The sequence below is a fragment of the Garra rufa genome, chromosome 4 (assembly GCF_049309525.1).
Source record: "Garra rufa chromosome 4, GarRuf1.0, whole genome shotgun sequence".
NCBI lineage: Eukaryota > Metazoa > Chordata > Actinopteri > Cypriniformes > Cyprinidae > Garra > Garra rufa.
In genome coordinates, this window is record NC_133364.1 from 14,175,064 (window position 1) to 14,195,528 (window position 20,465).

The 20,465-nt window shown below is 34.6% G+C and overlaps 1 protein-coding gene across 2 annotated transcripts in view; it reads right to left on the reverse strand.

Annotated features, from left to right (window-relative positions):
* The window catches only part of cnot4b (CCR4-NOT transcription complex, subunit 4b), a 29,647-nt gene that overhangs the window by 4,602 nt on the left and 4,580 nt on the right, over positions 1-20,465 (reverse strand). Inside the window, exons 2-12 of one of the 2 annotated variants that reach the window (XM_073838045.1) lie at positions 17,052-17,280; positions 15,045-15,242; positions 11,758-11,844; positions 11,557-11,658; positions 11,337-11,462; positions 11,136-11,254; positions 9,798-9,998; positions 9,347-9,404; positions 8,928-9,183; positions 8,287-8,820; positions 960-1,040 (exon numbers count right to left, since the gene is read on the reverse strand). In XM_073838045.1, coding sequence (XP_073694146.1) covers positions 960-1,040; positions 8,287-8,820; positions 8,928-9,183; positions 9,347-9,404; positions 9,798-9,998; positions 11,136-11,254; positions 11,337-11,462; positions 11,557-11,658; positions 11,758-11,844; positions 15,045-15,242; positions 17,052-17,225 — 1,936 coding nt within the window. In that variant the 5' untranslated portion in view covers positions 17,226-17,280. Of the gene's footprint in view, positions 1-959; positions 1,182-8,286; positions 8,821-8,927; positions 9,184-9,346; positions 9,405-9,797; positions 9,999-11,135; positions 11,255-11,336; positions 11,463-11,556; positions 11,659-11,757; positions 11,845-15,044; positions 15,243-17,051; positions 17,281-20,465 lie in introns of both variants that reach the window. The other variant, XM_073838044.1, reaches the window with a different exon arrangement.

Sequence of the window (20,465 nt, forward strand, 5' to 3'; positions counted from 1 at the left end):
TTTTCCTCTAAACCACTAGATAGCAGAAAAAAAGTGGCGTAGCACTTTCCAAAACATCCGCTTTTCAAGATACACATGCAATTTTGGCTGACGCTCGATGCGAAGTCGATTCTGTGCTTACTTGATCTAATATTGAGGTTTTTAAAAATGTAGATTTAAGTAGCAAAAGAGAATCGCCAAAATTCTTGAATATATCTTGAGACAAAGGTCTCAAAAGTTTAAATAACGAAAGAATATGTAAAAGTATGGTATTTGTGGTAAAGCTCCCCTGTCGTTGGGGCTAAAAGGCACAATAATTAACATGATAATTAATAGAAGGCTGGCTTTTCTATTTGTTGACATGACATGGTTAGATTCAGATGGTAAATATATTATGTTGTGTATCCATCTTAGAGATAATCACCATGTTTAGAATGAAACCATCATATATAAAACATGATATTAATCATATCATATATAATAAAATATCATTTGTTGTTACTACTGTAAATCTATATTAAATTACTATGGGATCTCTACTACATTTGTAGTGTGCCTTTAGCCCTGTTGTACCCTACACATCTTTATTTTTTTTTAGAAAATGGCCAATCGTTTCACTACATAAGACCCTTATTCCTCGGCTGGGATCGTGTAGAGCGCTTTGAAGCTGCATTGAAACTGCAATTTGGACCTTCAACCCATTGCTCCCCACTGAAGTCCACTATATGGAGAAAAATCCTTGTATGATTTCCTCCAAAACCTTAATTTCTTTCCGACTGAAGACAGACAAGAACATCTTGGATGACAGGGGTGAGTAAATTTGTAAACGTACACTATAAGTACCTATTAATAATCTAAACGCAAGTATAGATACATGATACTAAAGTGGGTCTAACTTTGGTTTTTTAAGAAAAGGACAATCCAAATATTTAAACATTTTACAAGGCAAATCTCTGTGGCGAAGAAAATTCAGGCTGTACCCGTGATGATGGCAGGGTCCATCCAGCTGGCTGTGCCGTCCCAGCTGAGGCTGTGTGAGATTCCGCCTGTGTGGTTCATGCCTGATGAGGAAGAGGAGGATGAAGATGAAGATGAGGAGGAGCTGGGCAGTCCACCAAAGTTGATGTTGATGTTGGGTAAAAGCGCTCTGAGCCCATCCTGCCACTCCTTCACATTTAAACTTTCTACTGAGGTGCTGTTTTCTGTTTGGGAACGTGATGATGGGGTATCCAAACACCCATGTGCACAAATACACCACAAATGAAGATGGAAGAGAACAGGAGATGGAAAAAGAGAGAGAGAAACAAAAGCAATTATCAGTTTTTAAAAGGCTGCCAATCGGGAGTGTTAATTTGGTATGATTAAACCAAACAAGCTTTTAAAAGCAGAAAAAACAGAGTGCAACAAAAATGTAAATCTTAATGCAATGCTTATGCCACAAGATGGCAAAAATGAAGCAATTTGACAATCAAATTGACTGATTAATACGATTTATTATTTGACGTATAATGGCTGAAGATCGATTGATAGCCCTGACAAAAACACAATTTAATTGAATTCACTAAAAATTGAATTTTCATTCAGGATATCACATCCAGAAACGGCATTAATCAAAGCCGGACTGCGGATTAATAGCCGCTACAGTAATGATGATTTATACTTGATTCAGCAAAAACAACAGGTGATCTTTGGCTCCCTTCTGAGTCTACTTGCCCTTACTAATGGAGGAACAATCATTATAAAGCTCTTTACAGTCCTGTTATTATTCAATTAGTTTCTCATTTTTTTTTTTTTTCTCTGTGTCACACTGGAGGAGAGATGCGCGGCTTCAATAACGCAGAGCTTCTTTTGGCTGGACTCGGGCCAAAATAAACCTTTTCTTCTCTAATCAGGCCAGTATTCTCCTAAGGTTTGCTTCTGCCCAGAGGGAGGGAGAAACCAGGCAGCAAAGATGATGAAGGAGGGAATGGAGAGAAAGAGAGAGAGAGGGACAAACAAGGAAGAATTGCAAAGACAGAGGAATGGAGTGAACGAGATAACAACCCTGGCAGGGAAAAAACAAGTCTTTAGCCTCTAAGCTTGAGTTAAGACTCAGCAAACTTCTCTGGGCTCCCGCCTCCTACATCAGCTTCCCTTAGAGCCTGGACAATAAACTGTATAAAGTGTTGGAAACAGGGATTGTGGCTGGGTTTGATAAAAAAAAATAAATAAATAATAATAATAATAAAAAAAAAAAAGAATATTAAGGTTGGCTCATAGATTTAATATTGACTGTTGTATTAACCTGAGTAAATTATTTTAAAATATGAGAATAAAGAGATTGCAGAATGATATGACAGCAATGAAGGAAACCGATTACCTGACATAACTCAATTTCGGCAGTCAATATAGAATAGTATGCAATTAACTAATTAGAATCAAGCACACCAGAAAGTTGTCTAATAGGAGATACTCCAAAAAAAACAAAACAAAAAAAAAAATCACTTCTATCCACCTTACTTTTCCCATAGGAACGGTTACAGCCATTTGCAAATTTTATGGGTCTGACTTCTGGTCTCATCCACGTCTAGCTATTTTTAGCTGTACAAAACAGCTGGTTTTGCTGCTTGATAATGCAAATTTGTGTGTCTCACCATATTAGTTTAATGTATTATCTTAATTATGAACACACTGGTGTGTAGTGCAAACCGTTTTACCGTTTACTGCAGGTTGATATTCTTCTAGTTATTTCCCTATAGTGGATAATGAACTGGAAGTCTCGCCTATTATTGCGCTTTTTAAAGAATCTGTTAAAAACACTGATTCAACAATTTGTTTGCATCACCTAAACATCCAAATTCCTGCGAGGCATTACAAATATTTTAGCAGAATTACATTTACGTAACTATTACAGATGTGTTTTATTTTATCGTATTGAGTATTAGTAAAATTGGATAGAAATACACTTTCATTTTTTTATTTAAATGGTCCTGTTTCTTTAAAAAATATATATATTTTCAATTTATACTTATGCTAATTTATAATTTATATTTCTAGCAATAAACACTCTGAATGAACAAAGTAATTGTCTATTTGTCTTAGTTAAGAAAAAAAATAATAATAATAAAAATAAAAAAAATGTACAAATCACTTGTTTTTCTAAAGAAATATAGTCTAACAGCGGCACCAGCAGGTAAAGTTACAACGGGAGTTTGTATGTCTCTCTCTCCTCCCGTGAACCCATCAAGTTTTAACAGACCCCCTAAAGCAGGGATCATCAAATCTGGACCTCGAGATCCATTTTCCTGCAGAGTTTAGCTCTTACCCTAATCAAACACACCTGAGCATGCTAATCAAGGTCTTCAGGATCATTAGAGAATAACAGGTAGGTGAGTGTGATCAGGGTTGGAGCTAAACTCTGCAGCGCATTGGACCTCCAGGGTAAGATTTGGGGAACCCTGCCCTAAAGCATGCAGTGGGTTTGTTGGAGGGTAACTGAGAATGAATGGGGGAAAGTCACATGAGAGGCAATGCCTCTGTTGCAATATAATTGGATATGACTGGTTATTATTGGCTGTGATTGGTTCATGCAATAAATCCTATTTCTTAGATATAACCACTTTGTTAGGTCAAACAAGACTTAAAATGGCATGAAAACATGATCTGTGGGAGTTTTTTTGTGAGTAATCAGTTTGGTAAGATTTGGTCAAAAGTGACCAATATTTACACAGCTTTAATGACTGATGATCCTAAAAGTTCAAATATAGTTAAAATTTAAATATTAAAAAGAACAGCTGAATATAAGTTCACAAATAAAACAGTTTAAATTGTTACTGCCTTGAGTTATTATTTTGCTATATTACTTTGCTATAACACAATTATCTTAAAATGAATGACAAAAATGATTTATCAAAATGTTTTTAGTATTACAGTCTGAATCCATCCACACTGTAATTGTACTAACCATCAGCAAGATGGGAGACCCCTGGGACATCCTGCTGTTAAAAGGTCTTCAGACAATAAAGGTGCTTCCAGCCAAGACACCAGACGCACTGATACTGTCAAACTGGTCATGCTTGTAATTTAATTATTTTGCAACATGGGAATTTAAGGAGCAGACGGAGCTCCCCTCTAATGCCATATGACAGGAGTTTCTCCTGAGCGCGGCCAAGGGTCTAACTACGGATGCTGCAAAGTCAGCGACATGTTTATTACTCCATTAGTCAGTTAAAACCAGACGTACTGGATCTCAACTAAGGGGTCAAAGTTTGGCTGGTTAGCATGGGCCAGTTATCTTTAACAGCATACATGCATATTCTGCACGGAATATAAAATACTAAAATATTACAGTAGATGTTTCTTTTTCTCAGCCAGCAAAATTACAGCGATCAGGCCTTAAACACAGAGGAAGTGACATGTTCGCTTGGGAAACTCTGCAGTCGATACCGTCAAAACCTGTGCAGATAAACAAGTCAAGTGTGAGAACGAGCCAATATGAGAATCTAGACACTCAATATCAACACTTGAGGGGGACTGGGCTTTAATGAAACGCCTCTGAAGGAGGGGATAAGATGAATGAGGTGTTGAATAACGTGAATGAGGTGTTCTTTTTAAACCTCTCCACAGTTCTTACTTCTGATTAGAAAGTGCTCGTCTAGCCAAGTGTGTCAGGCATTAACACAATCACCCATGTTAGCATTAGCATACGCAGATAAACAAGTGTCGTCATGTTTTATTTATGCGGACGGGACAAAAGCTAAACTCAGAATCATATCAGTGAAGAGTGAAGAAACCAAATTTCTCTTGCAAGGGTGTAGAGGGTGTAAAGTAGGCCTTTTTGCGTCATTCAGCTTTCAGTGAATGTATGTTTTGCTTTACTTTTAAGTCATGAACAATATATTAGCGCTAGACTGCAATGCATACATCACATAAAGCTATTTTGGTGTATTATAGTAACTCAATTCAAAATGTTTTATATTAAACATGGCTATGTAAAATAAAATATTACATTATACTACATTCATTTAACGAGGATAGACTAAATTAATTAAATGTGATTATAAAGACATTTATAATGTTGAAAAAACATAATACTTCAAATATTTTTTCTGAACTTTCTATTTATCAAATTATTATATTTATTAATTTAAAAAATAATTAATAAATTATTTATCTATATTAAAACATTTTTACTGTATTTTTGTAGCAATTTATGATGTTGAAAAATAGAATACTTTTTTTTAACAATTTCTATTTATTAAAGTACATTGGGAAAAAAAGAAGAAGTGAACCACTGTTTTAACAAATATTTTAACCGTTTTTAAATTGATAAAAAAAATATTTCTTGAGCAGCAAATCAGCAAATTTAAAATGATTTCTGATAATTACATTTTTAAATATATTCAAATAGATTTTTTTTATTCACTATTCAATTCATTTTAAATTGTAATACTTAAAATTGTAATTAATATGATAATAATTTTAGATTTAATTTTAGATGCTATATATATATATATATATATATATATATATATATATATATATATATTGATATAAAAACGTTTAGTGTATTTGTGTAAAAAATATGACATGATTACTACATGATTATTAATAATTAAGTGTAAATTTGTAAAAATACACAATTTTATTTACATATTTTATATATATATATATATATATATATATATACATAAAAATATACACTATAAGGTTACAGATAGATATATTATTATATTTTAAATACTAAATATATGCAAACAGATTTTTTAAATTCATTATTAAATGCATTTTAAATCTTTGCTTTAAAAAAAAAAAAAAAAAAAAAAAAAAAAAAGGTTTGGTCAATTGTGGAGCAATAACAAAAATCAGTCCATGATGATATTTAGAAGAATTAGCTGATAACCACGTCAACTTGGATGATTAAAATGTGTTATTATATATATATATATATATATATATATATATATATATATCTTTTCAGTTATATTTGTATTAATTTTATAGTAAATAAAAACATGAATTAGTAAGTATTCAATTACAGCAATACTATGCACATTATGATTTCATTAATGCACATTAATGCATTAAAAACAAAGCATAAATGAACACGTTTCATTTATCATTTGCTAACTTCAGATAATGCTCAGTTAAATCTAAATCTGCATTTTCCGTGTCGCAGAAATCCCTCTCTCACTCAAACAACCCATCTAACAAGTTATGAGCCTGCATGTGTTGGCCCTCCAGCCTATTTTGGTATCTCGACTCTTCTTCGTAAATAATGCAACGTTCCCCCTCCCAGGTCCTGGGCAGCTGCATCCTCTGGAGGACACCACTGCAAACGGGAAGACCATATTTCTCACTGAGACCCACGGATTTAAGAAACAAAAACAAGACACACTGCATAGCACAACAGAGCCCAAAATGGAGCCGGTAGTATTAAAAAAAATAAGCCATGCCAGTTATTCATTGTTTCTATGAGTAATAAAACCCTGAGGTCACTTCCAATTTCCCTTCTCTTCTTTTTGCACCATCTAAAACACAAGTTAATCTAATTTTAAATCGTAGGAGGCACGCTGAGAAACAAACAGCATGTTAACAAATGCTACACTTCCACAGCAGTGTCAGCAGATTAGATTGTTTCACATAAAAAGCCCTAAAGCTAGACCGCAAGGAAACGCTTTCTATTTAAATGAACTGAATTTCTAAAAGATCAATTCTGGACGTGGTTGGGGAATAACTAACCAACACTAACTGACTTAAATGCATGTTGTTGTTTTTTTTTTGCATGACAGCAGCTCAGTTGCTTTAGAAATTTCTGAGTGCATCATTTCCTTGTTTACACTGTCATGGTCTCATATCAAACTGAGGCTGTTTTATGATATTTGAGATCTGGATTTTTTTCAGCTTGCCTCTTTGCTGACGGGTTCAGGTAAGGGCTTGAGTGAAATGTCAAACTGTAGCCTCTTCCCCCTGTCTGAGTACTTTCTCTTCAGATGAATAATACTGCTATTTGATATTTCCCTCAGAGTTACGGGCTGTTCTCACATCCGGAGATCCAAGATGAATCTTTGTAAACTTTCATCTTTGTATTAGTTTTGGCTCAAAGTTCACGTCAGGAAAACCATCTGTCTTTTCCAAGTCAAACTGAATTAATTTGGCTAGACTGACTTTAAATAAAAGCACTTATTGCCCCGGGTGGACACCCACACTCGGAGGTCCACCACATAAATCACAGAAACAAAATGATAAAGTTAAGGAAAAAATAAAAAAAGTGGGCTGGCCCATCACGCATTATGCGAAATTACAGCCCTGTCAGGAAGATGTCCTCAGGGGATGGTGATTATATGCTGTATTTGCAATTAACACTAAATGTGACAGCGATCTCACCGCTATACTTCAAATCATGAGGTTTCATTTAATGTGAGAGAGCCCTTGGCAATCACCAGAACCTTCTATGACAGCGTTCTGATGATGTACATTTCGGCATGCTATCAAAAGAGCACCACACTGCCCTCCAGTGACTGAGTTTGCAGTGACAGTTACCCATTATGGCAGAACATTAGCTCCATATTACATTATAATATTTAATCATTAATATTAATAATTTAATATTTTATTATTATTTACATTTTTATATATAAGAATACACTTTATTTACATATTTTATTATATACATAATATATACACTATATAGATACTAATACTATTATATTATTTACATTTTTATAAAAACACTGTGTTTGTATTTACATATGATTATACTTAATATATACACAATATATAGATATTATTACTATTATTATTATATTAAATGTACAATAATATTAAAAAATAAGTACACATTTATTGTTTTATTCACATCCTTTATATATACATAAAGATATATAATATATAGATAAAGATGTATTATATTACTATTAAATATACAATAATATTAAACAAGTAATAAGAATTTATAATAATTCTACTAATAATATATTAATAACAATAATGAATTGTACAATTTTATATTTATTATATACTTATATTTATATCCTTGTGGGGACTCTACATAGGCGCAATGGTTTTTATACTGTCCACACTGTATTTTCTATCCCTTTCCCCTAACCCTAGCCCTAAACCTAACCATTACAGAAAAAATAATCATTCTGCATGATTTATAAGCTTGTTTCCCCATAGAGACCTCAATTTTGTGCGTATTCAGTTCCCACCGAGATATAAAAACCAAGACCACACACACACACACGCACACACACACACACACACGCACACACACACACACGCACACACGCACACACACACACACCCCTAGCCCCAGTTTGCACTTACCTGTCATATGAATACCTCCAAGCCCCGTATTGTGATGATGTTGCTGTGGCGCCAAGTTCAAGTCCAAAAAGCTGCTGTGCTGTGCAGCAGAAGGGGCTCCGGTGTGATTCAAGTGTGGGAGGTTATTGCGCATATGCATGCCCATCCAACTGTGGCGAGAGGTTGGCGTCTGGCCGGGAAAGCTGAAGGAGTTGTAGACAGTGCGGTGTGGGAGCTGGGAGAAGCCCCGTGGGGGCAAGCTGGAGTTTGGGGCGAAGTGTGAAGATGTGGGGTGTTGAAGTGGGCCTTTCATGGAGGGGGCGCTGTGGAGTGGGCCGAGTAAAGGCCCGTGGGGGAAGCCTGGCGCTGATTTTGTGCCAGTCATGGGTAAGGAGACTTGATCTTGCACTGAGAGCTCTTTCTCTATAAGGTCAGCCAGTGCCTTACGGGTGACGTCAAAGGGGTCAAAGCCAAGGTCGTCATCCTGTTGCTTGGCCGAGGAGCCGAAGCCGAAGGCCGCTTGCCAGTCCGTAGAGGATGCCACTGGTATGGTATCTGCCAGAATAAAAAAAGTAAAAATAATGATACATATTACATGCGTAACGTTCATAATGCTATGTTTTTTTTCTGTTAATATCCAAAGTCTAAATGTGTCCAGGTACCTGATGTGAAGAGGCTCTGTGGTTCTGGGGCAGTGGGCCAATCGGAGTTGCTGTGAAGGGAACTGGAAAAGCCAGACAGGCCGCTGGGGATGGGATTGGGGTGCCGGAAGTTACTGTTGTCTGAAAAGAGCGATTGTGACTCGGCTCCTGCTCCTTCGAAAGGCGATCGTACTGTCAGCCCTGCTACACAGATAGGCACCACTAGAGACGGCTTGGACAAGCCAGGAGGAGGCGATGGAGAGTCGTTGCCGGAAATCTGAAGGATTTAGTGAAGGAGGAAAAAAAAAAAAAAAAAAAGTGTTTTTACCTTGTTAAAATGTTAACTGCTCTACTAAAAGTGATTTAAATAACATTATAAAAGTGTACAGCTTTCCATTCTGAAATGTTAAAAATGATCATCAGTGTGATCCAGAACTTACTTGTTGTGATGTTTCTCCGTTACTTAAACCAATGGAATCTGAAGGTTTGTTATTTGGGCTGCAAAAAAAATAAAACAAGCTTAGAATCAATTGCATTCATACAGTACAAGGATTATTGTATTATGCTAATTAAAGTCATTAAACTATTAAAATCATTTAGAAAGATACTTTTTTTTTTAAATAAAAACCTGTCTATTAAGATATTGTTAGGGAGAAAATATACTTAACTGTCATGTAAATGTCAAAGAAAACAAATGTAATTTCAAACAAATGTAATATAATGCTTTTGTCCTTTTATAGTATTCAGTGTTTAAATGATTCCCATTCAACAATACCATAAACCCTTGGTGCCCTCAAGTATTTTAGAAAAGATGAAGTTTTCCAAATAATTTGGCAAAGAAAAAAAGGCTGACAGAATATGGCACAAAGCAGAAGTTCACAGGCTGGCTACCTGACAGGGTCACAGTTTGTGAAGGGAGGCAGGCCAGGGATGGAGCCAAGGCCGAGCTCTGTGTCTGCACCGTCTGGACTCATGTTTTCCGAGTCGGAGCCGCCATCTAGGGGTGGGGTCTTGTGGTGTTCTGGAAGCCCATTGGGCATCTTCCCTGTGGTTTGTAACGATGGCCAAGCTTCTTTGTTGTTGCTGTTGGAACTGGAGAATACGAGGAAGACACCAACAAAACATTAATGCTTCCATATCCATGATGAATATTTTTCAGTCCTTAAAGGGATAGTTTACCCAAAATTGAAAATTACCCCATGATTTACTCTCCCTCAAGCTAACTGAGGTGTATACGACTTTCTTCTTTTAGACAAATAGAAGAGTTATATTAAAAAATGCCCTGGCTCTTCCAAGCTTTATAATGGCAGTGAATGGGTGTTGAAATTTTGAAACCCCCCAAAAAAACTGCATCCATCTATCATAAAAAGTGCTCCACTCGGCTCCAGTGGGTTAATAAAGACCTTCTGAAGTGAATCAATGGTTTTGTGTAATAAAAAAAATCATTATTTAAAACTTTAATCTGTAATCTCTAGCTTCCGCTAATTGTTGTACGGTCGTTCATGAGAAAGCGGCGTTCCAGCAGAAAATATAGAAATCAGTCACAGGGTAAGCAAGAATATGCTAGTTTCGTGAGAACCAAGTTTTGTTTACAGCAAAACTTTTGATCTTGGCTTACATCAAAATCTATCAACATTTTTCTTTACAAATCCTCATTTTGTACTTGTAATTTGTGACAAGTTTTGATTTTCATACGTCCTAAATCGACAGTTAGTGGAAGCTAGAGACTGCGGTTTATAAAGTTTTAAATATGGATATTTTTCTTACACAAACGCATTGACTGACCTCAGATGGCTTTTATTAACCACCTGGATCTGTGTGAAGCACTTTTTATGATAGATGGACAGATCCATTCACTGCCATTATAAAGCTTGGAAGAGCCAGGACATTTTTTTGTTTGTTTTAATATAATTCCTATTGTATTCATTTTAAAGAAGTCAGTCATATACACCTAGGATGTCTTGAGGGTGAGTAAATCATGGGGAATTTTCTTTTTTTGGGTGAACCATTCCTTTAATGAAAGTATAATATTTTAATAGATTATAATGAATTCATTTTAATTATAATTTCACTACTCACTTAATGATTATAATTTTCTGTAGTTTAGAATAACAGCCATTAAAAAAATAAAACGATCTTTTCCATATTTCCATGTGTTGCTTATAAGCGAATGAATAAATAAACCAGCTTTAATTGGAGCTGCTGTGAAAGCTATGATTCAGTCCAAACCTCTGTGATGTGCCTGATTTGCCCTTTGTCTTCTCCCCTGTCGAGCTCTGCAGGAAGTTGGGGTTTGTTTTGTAGAGCTCCTGTAAGAGTTTCTGTTCATATTCCTGATGTTTCCCTGCCTGCAATGTCAAACGTTAAGGTCTCAGATCTGAGCCTGTCAGCATCATTAAAAAGCTAAAAATCAGGAGGCAGCTACTTCACCTGCATTTCTTCTTTCGTGAAACTAGCAGCTTCGTCACCCAGCTCGTGAAGATACATACAGTCTGGTTTGGGGCACTGCATGCTTTTTAGAAAATAACTGCAGTATTTTGTTGTACCTAAAGAAGCCTGCAAGAAACAAAAACAAAAAGCCATATTTAGATATAGATATAACACACAATGGAAGTAACATAAGACTATTTTTGTTCTAAGTTTTCATTACCTTAAGTGTTCTGCCATCTACTACAACATTGTTAACACACTGTATAGCTCTGAGGGCATCTTCTGATCGAATGTAAGTGACGTAGGCACTGGCGCTAGGACCCTGGGGATAAATATTAAAGCATATTAGATGACCAAATCAGAGCACATTAAAAAAAAATCCTTTTTCAGACAGGCTGACGAGGAGGAAAGCAAAGCTCACCTGTGAGCCAGCATAAGAAGTGCTGTTATTGATGACCACCTTATGGATCTTTCCAAACTTCCCGAAGTACTCCGGCCTTTTTAAGACCTGCAATCAGACATCAATTACATATTTATAAAGACCTGATTGCTGTTTGCAGATCATCAACAGCACATGCAAATGCAGTTTGTTTAGTTGAGTCACACAGGGAAAGAGCACACCTGATTATCATGATTCATCGGAAGGATATGACTCAATCACCATTTATTACAGGAGAAAGCCATATGAAATCTAGGTTAGGAACTCAATATAACCCATAAGCACTGTGGCAAATATCATTTAACAATTTAAGCTTGTTTCTACTTACATAAGTAAACCACTTTACACAACAAGGCTTTTGAGGACGAAACAAAAAACAGGATTTGCGTGAATGACATACTGTATTGAGATTCGATGACCTAAACGCTATCAACAGGATGTCCACAATGCTCAACCAAATCAACACTGAAAACGAAGTGTGGCACCCAAGTAGGTCTCTGGCGGCTGACTGACAGCTCATTGGCGGCAACGGCATGGTGCTTTTGAGATTCTGGTCACTCTTGAACTGTGAAAGCAGCCCGGATGTTTCTTTGCGGTCTTTGTTGGAGTGTAGCGGCCTTGCTCGCTTTTCAGTTTTGTTCTTTTTCACACCCTCAGTGTGAAGTGAATGATCGGTATAGAAAAGCAACTCAGGCAGACAAACCCCATAAAAACATTAGATTTGACGTTTTTAAAGCTTTGTCCTCCTTATCTCGTTCCAACGCTCTTGAATTTAGAAGGCATGTTCTCACTCTCTCGGTTTTTCACACTGAATAACTTGTTCTCTGGTGAGATCTATTCAGGGTACATGACGTCAACTGTGATGGCAAATAGAGGGAGAGAATGAGCGTCAAAGAGAAGAGAGCGAGAAGAGAGCGAGAAGAGAGCGAAAGCTGTTTTCGTGGGCTGGTTATGCAGGCTAAGTGCAGCTGGTGGGCAGGTAGCTTTCATTTCCCAGGAAACCGTTTATGGTCTTTTTTTTTGTCTGATGATATGTGGAATAAAATCAAATCTACACATTTTTCAAGGAGTTTCATGCAGCTAGATGGAAGTGATCCTGTACAATCGGGCTGGGTTTTGACAAATGTCATGATTCGATTTGATTCTGAGTCACAAGCACAGATAAATAACAGGTACAGGACATGCCAAAAAATCTCTCTACTAATGCTGTGAAATACACATGAGAGTCCGTTGGTACTGTATTACTATAATACTGAAGGTCAGGATTAACTGATTTGTATGATAAATGCTTAAATTAGACATTGAAGTTGTATAATAATAAAGTTACAATTACATAATTGTATTTCTCCTATTCGTTTTTTTTTTAATATAAACATTTTAATGGTGACTTTCATAAAAACTTGATTTATTCAACATTAATTAAACATTGAAGAACAGATGAATATATTTTGTGGTGCATATATTTAGCAATTCTCAAGAGCATTTTTCTACCCGACTAATGAGTTTATGGTCAACCAACTTGTTTTTCTGAGGTAAATGTGGTGTGACCTGACATTGTTTACAAGCTGAATGATGTCTTAGGGTTTTAACACCTTCAGATCTTCATTCATGTTTATTTAATTCTGAAACTGGTATTAAAGTGGAGAATATAATCAGTGGTCACTTCACATTAAACAGTGGCTATTCCCATTTATTGTTTGAATACATTAATAAAATGGATAGAACCTGAAATCTGAGGCTTTGTTTTATATCAAAAGTAACAAGGCACAAAGCTTATTGCGATTAATTGAATGGGAGGCGCGCTAGAATGTTCCATTCAATAACTGAAAACAGGCTTGACTTGTTGATTCTTGGGATTTAAGAATCAATATCCTTTCTTAAAAAATGAGAATCGATTAAAATCCAGAAATCTCTCTTTTTTTTTTTAACCAAGCTCTACTAATATGGCAAAGTAAAGGCTATAATAATGTCGAAAAGTAGACTCAGCAAATATAAGGGGTGCTTTTCCATGCCAAAGACACTTTGGAAGCACCAAAAAGTAAGATTTTTCATTTCTGACACAAAATGTACTCTATGTGATGCCAGAAGGCATATTTTTATACTGACACCAGTAACTACTAGCAGTTGACCAATATATATTGTCAAGGCCAATATAGCAGCCAAAATTTTTTTCTGTTTGGTAAATGTCATAAACAGGAATTTGACAGTGCTGAGAGCACAGAACAGTTCTGTCAAATAATAGAAAGGCAAACACCATAATACTGTTTTAATATACAGTCAGCGTTCAGAAAATATGCAATTATACGTCATAGTCACTGTGTATAAAATTATTGGGCGTTAATATAATTACCAGTGCACACAGACTAACAATTTCTTTATGTGACCCTGGACCACAAAACCAGTCACAAGGGTTTTTTTTTTTTTTTTTTGAGATCTGAAAAGACATCTGAAAGCTGAATAAATACTCTTTCCATTGATGTACGGTTTGTTAGGATTGGACCTGAATATTTGTACAAGATACAACTATTTGAAAATCTGGGAAATCAAAATACTGAGAAAATCACCTTTAAAGCTGTCCAAATTAAGTTCTTAGCAACGCATATAACTAATCAAATATTAAGTTTTGATATATTTACAGTAGGAAATTTACAAAATATCTTCATGGAACATGGACCGTTACTTAATATCTTAATGATTTTTGGCATAAAAGAAAAATAGTTCATTTTGACCCATACAGTGTATTTTTGGCTATTGCTACAAATATACCTATGCTACGCAAGACTGGTTTTGTGGTCCATGGTAACATATTTAAAAATACTATAACAGGATCACAAAATCAAGAGTAAAATGTATAAATCTGTTTATGTAGTTCAAGTTATTCTTCCTAATTGTTTCTTTTTAAAATGATCTTATTCTTATTTAGTCCTGCGAGTTTACACAAAAAGATATGACCTCAAAAAGTACTTCAATGTTTTTTTTTTCTCATTTGTTCAGAAATGTTTTAGCAGCTTGGTCAAATGATTCAGAACCTTCATTTTTCAACAGTTATAAAATAGATAAGACCTTGACGGGACAAAAAAAAAAAAGTGTAGTTTTTCATATCTTACTTGCAGCGAAACTTTTTTAAAGCTGAGAAACTGCGGGAGAAATTCGAGAGCTTACTAACAAATACCACCAAGATGAATATCAAGCTTTGGTGCAACGGAATCATTTATCCTGAGTGAGAACATCATCAGTTACACAGAGGTCGGTGTGTTTTGCTGAATCACCTCGGGGTCGGCGAGTCTCTGTGAAAGGCCCACCACAAACACCAGGTTTCTCTGGACGACTCGCACACTGGAGAGATGTTTGCGGTTCTCTGTGATCTTCTGCTTCCGCTCGTTCTGCTTCTGCTTCTTCTCGTTCTTTATCCTCTGAAGTTCCTCTTGAGAGAGAGGTTTGTATACCGCAGGGTCTTCTGGATAGGGCTGAACCAAACAAAAGATATTAATTGTTAGAAGAAATCATTCTAGATGTTGTCGTTTCACTACATACTACATACAAGCTGTTCAAATTTTGGCATCAGTAAGTTTTTAATGTTTTTTTAAAAAAGAAGTCTCTAATGCTCATCAAAGCTCATCAAAACTTTTATTTGGTCAAAAACACAGTAAAAAAAATTATGCTATGAAATATTATTGCAATTTAAAATAATTTTTCGATTTTATTATACTTTAAAAAGCTAAATTTTCAGCATCGTTACTCCAGTGTCGTACGATAGAAATTATTCTAATATACTGCTTTATTATTAATGTCAGAAACATTTGTTCTGCTTACTATTTTTTTGAAACCTGTGATACTTTTTCAGGATTCTTTGATGAATAAAATGTTAAAAACAACAGCATTTATTCAAAATAGAAATCTTTTCTTACAATATAAGTCTTTACTATCACTTTTTTATCAATTTAACACATCCTTGCGGAATAAAAGTATTAATTTATTTTAAAGAAAGAAAGAAATTTACTACCCCAAAACTTTGAACGGTAGTGTATATTGTTACAAAAGATTTCTATTTTGAATAAATGTTGTTCTTTTTAACCTTTTATTCATCAAAGAATCCTGAAAAAAATATCACAGGTTCCAAAAAAAAATAAAAAATATTAAGCAGCACAAGTGTTTTCAACATTGATAATAAATCAGCATATTAGAATGACTTCTGAAGGATCATGTGACACTGAAGACTGGAGTAACGATGCTGAATATTTAGCTTTGCAACACAAAAATAAATTCTATTTTAAAGTATATTGAAATAGAAATGATATTTAACAACATCCCCGCTTTTTTCTGTATTTTTTGTCAAATAAATGCAGCCTTCATGAGCAGAAAAGCCTTTAAAAAACAAAATCTTACTGATCCTGCAGTGCATGTACATTGACAAAATTATATTTAAATAATTTCACCATATCAGCATCAAATGGTAAAAATACCAAAGTAATAATAATAAATAATTAAAATTAAAAAATCTTTCAGTTTAATATTTTATTGAAATACAAATAATTATCCCTAGTGAATATGTAACAACATATTGATGCATTTTAATAACCATCAATATTTAAACACATAAATATGTATGTATACACTCGAATACCACATTCAGTAAGGCTTTTTATATGCTATTTATGACTTTACAGCCTTTCATTTTGAAAATAAATTTTAATGACACTGATTAATGATCAGCGGACACCCTGGGATTATCTTTAAACTCACCCAGTGGAAAGAAAACCATGATGTTGTATAACACATGCAGCAATAAACATAAAAATAATAACATGCATCCTGCAAATTAAGGCTAAGGAGCTGCAATAAACTGGACACTACAGGGACTGATTTAAGGGATTGTCTGGGAGCGTTTAGAAAAAGAACACAGGCACTGGAGGCCTGTTGTGCTGCACATGTTTGCTCCACACAGCTGTACAGCAATGAGAAAAAAAAAATAAAAAATCAAACCCTGAGGCAGCAGGAGGAGCGTGAATTATTCCAGCAAAGCTCCCTGGGATGCTGAATGCTAGCCATTAAAACTCATCTCCTCGAGCTCCCCAATAGAGCAGTTTCTTAGAAATAAATGAAAGTGCCACAGGTTCCCCAGGTTAAGATTTTAAGATTGTATGAATGCAATCAAGTGCTAAACCCAAATTTAAAGCAACATGCAGGCCTAATAACTTGCATCATTTAATATAAATAACTAATCAAGGATGATTGTGAAGAAATTGGTTTGTGTGCTGTGCTGGCTCGTTGGTTACCTTTCTGCAGGCCGGGCAGAGGCCGTTCTCGTCTGTGCGTATGCGATGCCAGCAGAAGCGGCAGATCTGATAGCCGCAGGTGCAGGGGAAGAAGTTGACGTCGTCAATTTCCAACGGTTCCATGCACAGTGGGCACTCCATGGGGTCTTCCTTCACCTCAGGGCTGCGGGACATCCTATGGCACGGTGCGGAGAAAAGAGCGCGGTGTTCTCACAGTTTAGAGGCAGAGCTGATGAGGGGAAAAAACAAATTTAAAAATATTATTATTATTTATTTAAATATATTTTTTAAATTTTTTGGAAAGTACCTTTTTTTTATGTGTTTTAAAGAAGTCACTTCTGCTCACCAAGCCTGCATTTATTTGATCTACAGTACAGCAAAAACAGTAAATTTATAAAAAAAAAAAAAAAATATATATATATATATATATATATTTTTTTTTTATATATATATATTATTATTTATTTGAATTTATTTTAAAATGTAATTTATTCCTGTGATTTCAAAGCTAAATTTAAATTTACCTTTAATTTAGTAAGGATGCTTTAAATTTAAGTATTAAATTCTAGAATTTCTTTCAGAAAAAAAATTATACTGACTATTAATTATACTTTTTCAATGGTATAGTGTATAATGTTAGAAAAGCTTTTTAATTTCAAAATTTTAATTTTAAATGCTAATCTTTGGACCTTTCTATTAAAAAAAAAAATTACTCAACTGTTTTACATATTGATAATAATAAAAAAAATTCTGAAGGACCATGCGACACTTATGACTAAGAGTCATGATGCTGAAAATGTAGCTTTGATCACAGGAATAAATTACATTTTAAAATATATTCAAAGAGAAGCAGTTATTTTAAATAGTAAAAATATTTCACAATATTACTGCTTTTGTTGTATTTTGGATCAAAGAAATGCTGGCTTGGTGAGCAGAAGAGACTTCTTTAAAAAAAACATTAAAAATCTTACAGTCCAAAAATTTTTGACTGGCAGTGTATATATTTAACATTTTAAAAATACTTTTAATATAGATATCAGCATTTTTAATAAGTTTCAAAATTTCTTTTATATAAGCAAAAATAAAGGTTTTTGTTTCTATAGGCCAAAAATGTCAAACAAACGAAGCTTCTAGGTTTAAAAATATCTTGGTTTTTTTCCAACAGTGTCTAATCTTCAGAAGCGAGACAGAATTAGGCTCATATCACTCAAATAGTCTCAAAGCACACTTGGGGTTGCAACAGCGAGCCAATAATGAGCCTGCTACTAGTAAGAGTGTGTTTGTGTGTGTGGGAGGAGTTTAAAACTCAAGTCAAAAGAGGAATTGAAGGCATAATTGGAATCGACAAGCACAAACACCCACACAAGCAATCGCAACAGTTTCAATAACAAGTATGCGTATCCCTCTAGGGATCATCCAGTGAACTGGTTGTCTAAATGTGTAGGTGCAAATTCAGCAATTACAGAAAATGAGGTTTTGGGCTCTCATATGGAACACAGATTCGTGGGCTCATTACAAGGTGTGCATCTCGAATGTAGGATGTATTGGTTTTAAAAAATCTCTGAAGGAATGTGACTGCTGGCATCTTTATTTGAAAGCCTACTGAAAAATAATATCAGCATCCTTCATTTACTTAAGAAGATAACAGGGCTAATACAAGCTAACTCACATCTTAGTGGTAACTGGTTTTCATTTGGTCCATATTTGTTTGCACAATCTTCTGCAGTAGTACTGAAACCTTTCTGAATAAACAACATGGACGAGTATAAATACGCCAGTTTGTCCAAGACAGTTCCCGCTCCCTGGTGGCACTTCCCCAGGAGGTTCATTTATCAAACAATGGTTTGAACAAAGCTACCAAATGGGAGCAAATACAGGACAGCCTTGTGTTCACTAACAAACAAACCAGAATATGAAGCTTCCATGGAGTGATTCATCTATGTCATGTTAAACTAATGGCAAAAAAACATTACAGAACAAGCAATATCTTTTAAACTATAAGGGAAACAAGTAGATTGTATGTTATTAGCCTTTTATTTGTTGTTCCCACAGACACTTCTGTTTGTAAACAGAGGGTGGGACATACTAGAAAGCATCTGATTGGCCGAAAACCTGTGTAGTGCAGGATGAGTCATCAAAACTGTCTGTACGTTTTCTCAGGAAAACGTATGTGCATGTGAACACTGTTTTTAGCCATCCTTATTGTAAAAAACATACACAATTGGGCAGTCATTCTGCGTCAACTCAACCAGAGGGCCCCAGCTCAAATTTTTGATTTTGTTAGTATTTTTTTCTGTAGAAAGATAAACGATGATGAAAGGCAAAATTTTAAATGTCACAGATGTATATTTACAAAAATCAAAAGGACAATTTTCTGACAATTTTACCTGAGATTTGGATCCAATTTATAGTGTGTAAAACGGCTTTAGAAAGCTGTCAGCATTTTTATTATATTTTTACACAGAGATTGGTAGGACTATTAATAAAATCTGTTGACTTCAGCAATCTTTGTTTCATTTTATGCCAACGGTGACAGTTCAAAAAAGGCAAAGTGCACTTCTTGTGGTTATTGCCTCAAGTTTGCATGTCTGTAACTCATGAAGTATTAAAGATATCTTAATATCCATTTAGATTCTGGTTCTTTATAAGCTTTCCTTTTGGTATGTACATTTTAAAGGCTGTCGATAGTTAGGTCCCAGATATACGGAGATCTTAATGCGGCTCATTGAGTAAATTGTTAAATTGTACACATTTTTAGTAGTCAGATATGGGTCATTTTGCATACAGCTGATACTTTTTCATTTAAAAAAAGAATATGTTAAGAACAAATAATGTTAAAGCTAGAAATGTTTCAGCTCAACTTGTGTCTGAGTGCCATAAATATTCTTTTTTTTTTTTTTTAGTTGTCATGCCTGGAATTCCAAAAGTAACCTTCTAGATTCTCATTCTTAACGGAATCTTGGGGCCCTATGAAATCCATTTATTTTTTTCCCAAATTCAGTTTTTTTTTTTTTACATTTTTCTATATTAATTTTTCTAGATTCAGTTTTAATGGTTGAATTCATTAAAAAATATATATATCAAATATATATCAAAAAGGATGTCTTTAATTCATTAAAAGTCCAAAAATGTAATCTTTAAGACTCTATGAACTACGTTTTTTTTTCTCAAATTCAGTTGTATTTTTTTTTCTCAAATTCTGTGTTTTCCATTAGTTTTCTGGATCCTATTTTAATGGTTTCATTAAATTTTAATAATCAAAAGCATTCCTAATCAATTGATTTTATTAAAAAAATAAGTCTTTTTTTTTCAGAAATACTGTGTTGCGCATTTACATTGTTCTGGTAAACAAATTGTAGTAAATAATTTCCCTGTATTGTAAAATTTTCTAATAACTTCTAGTAAATAATTGTG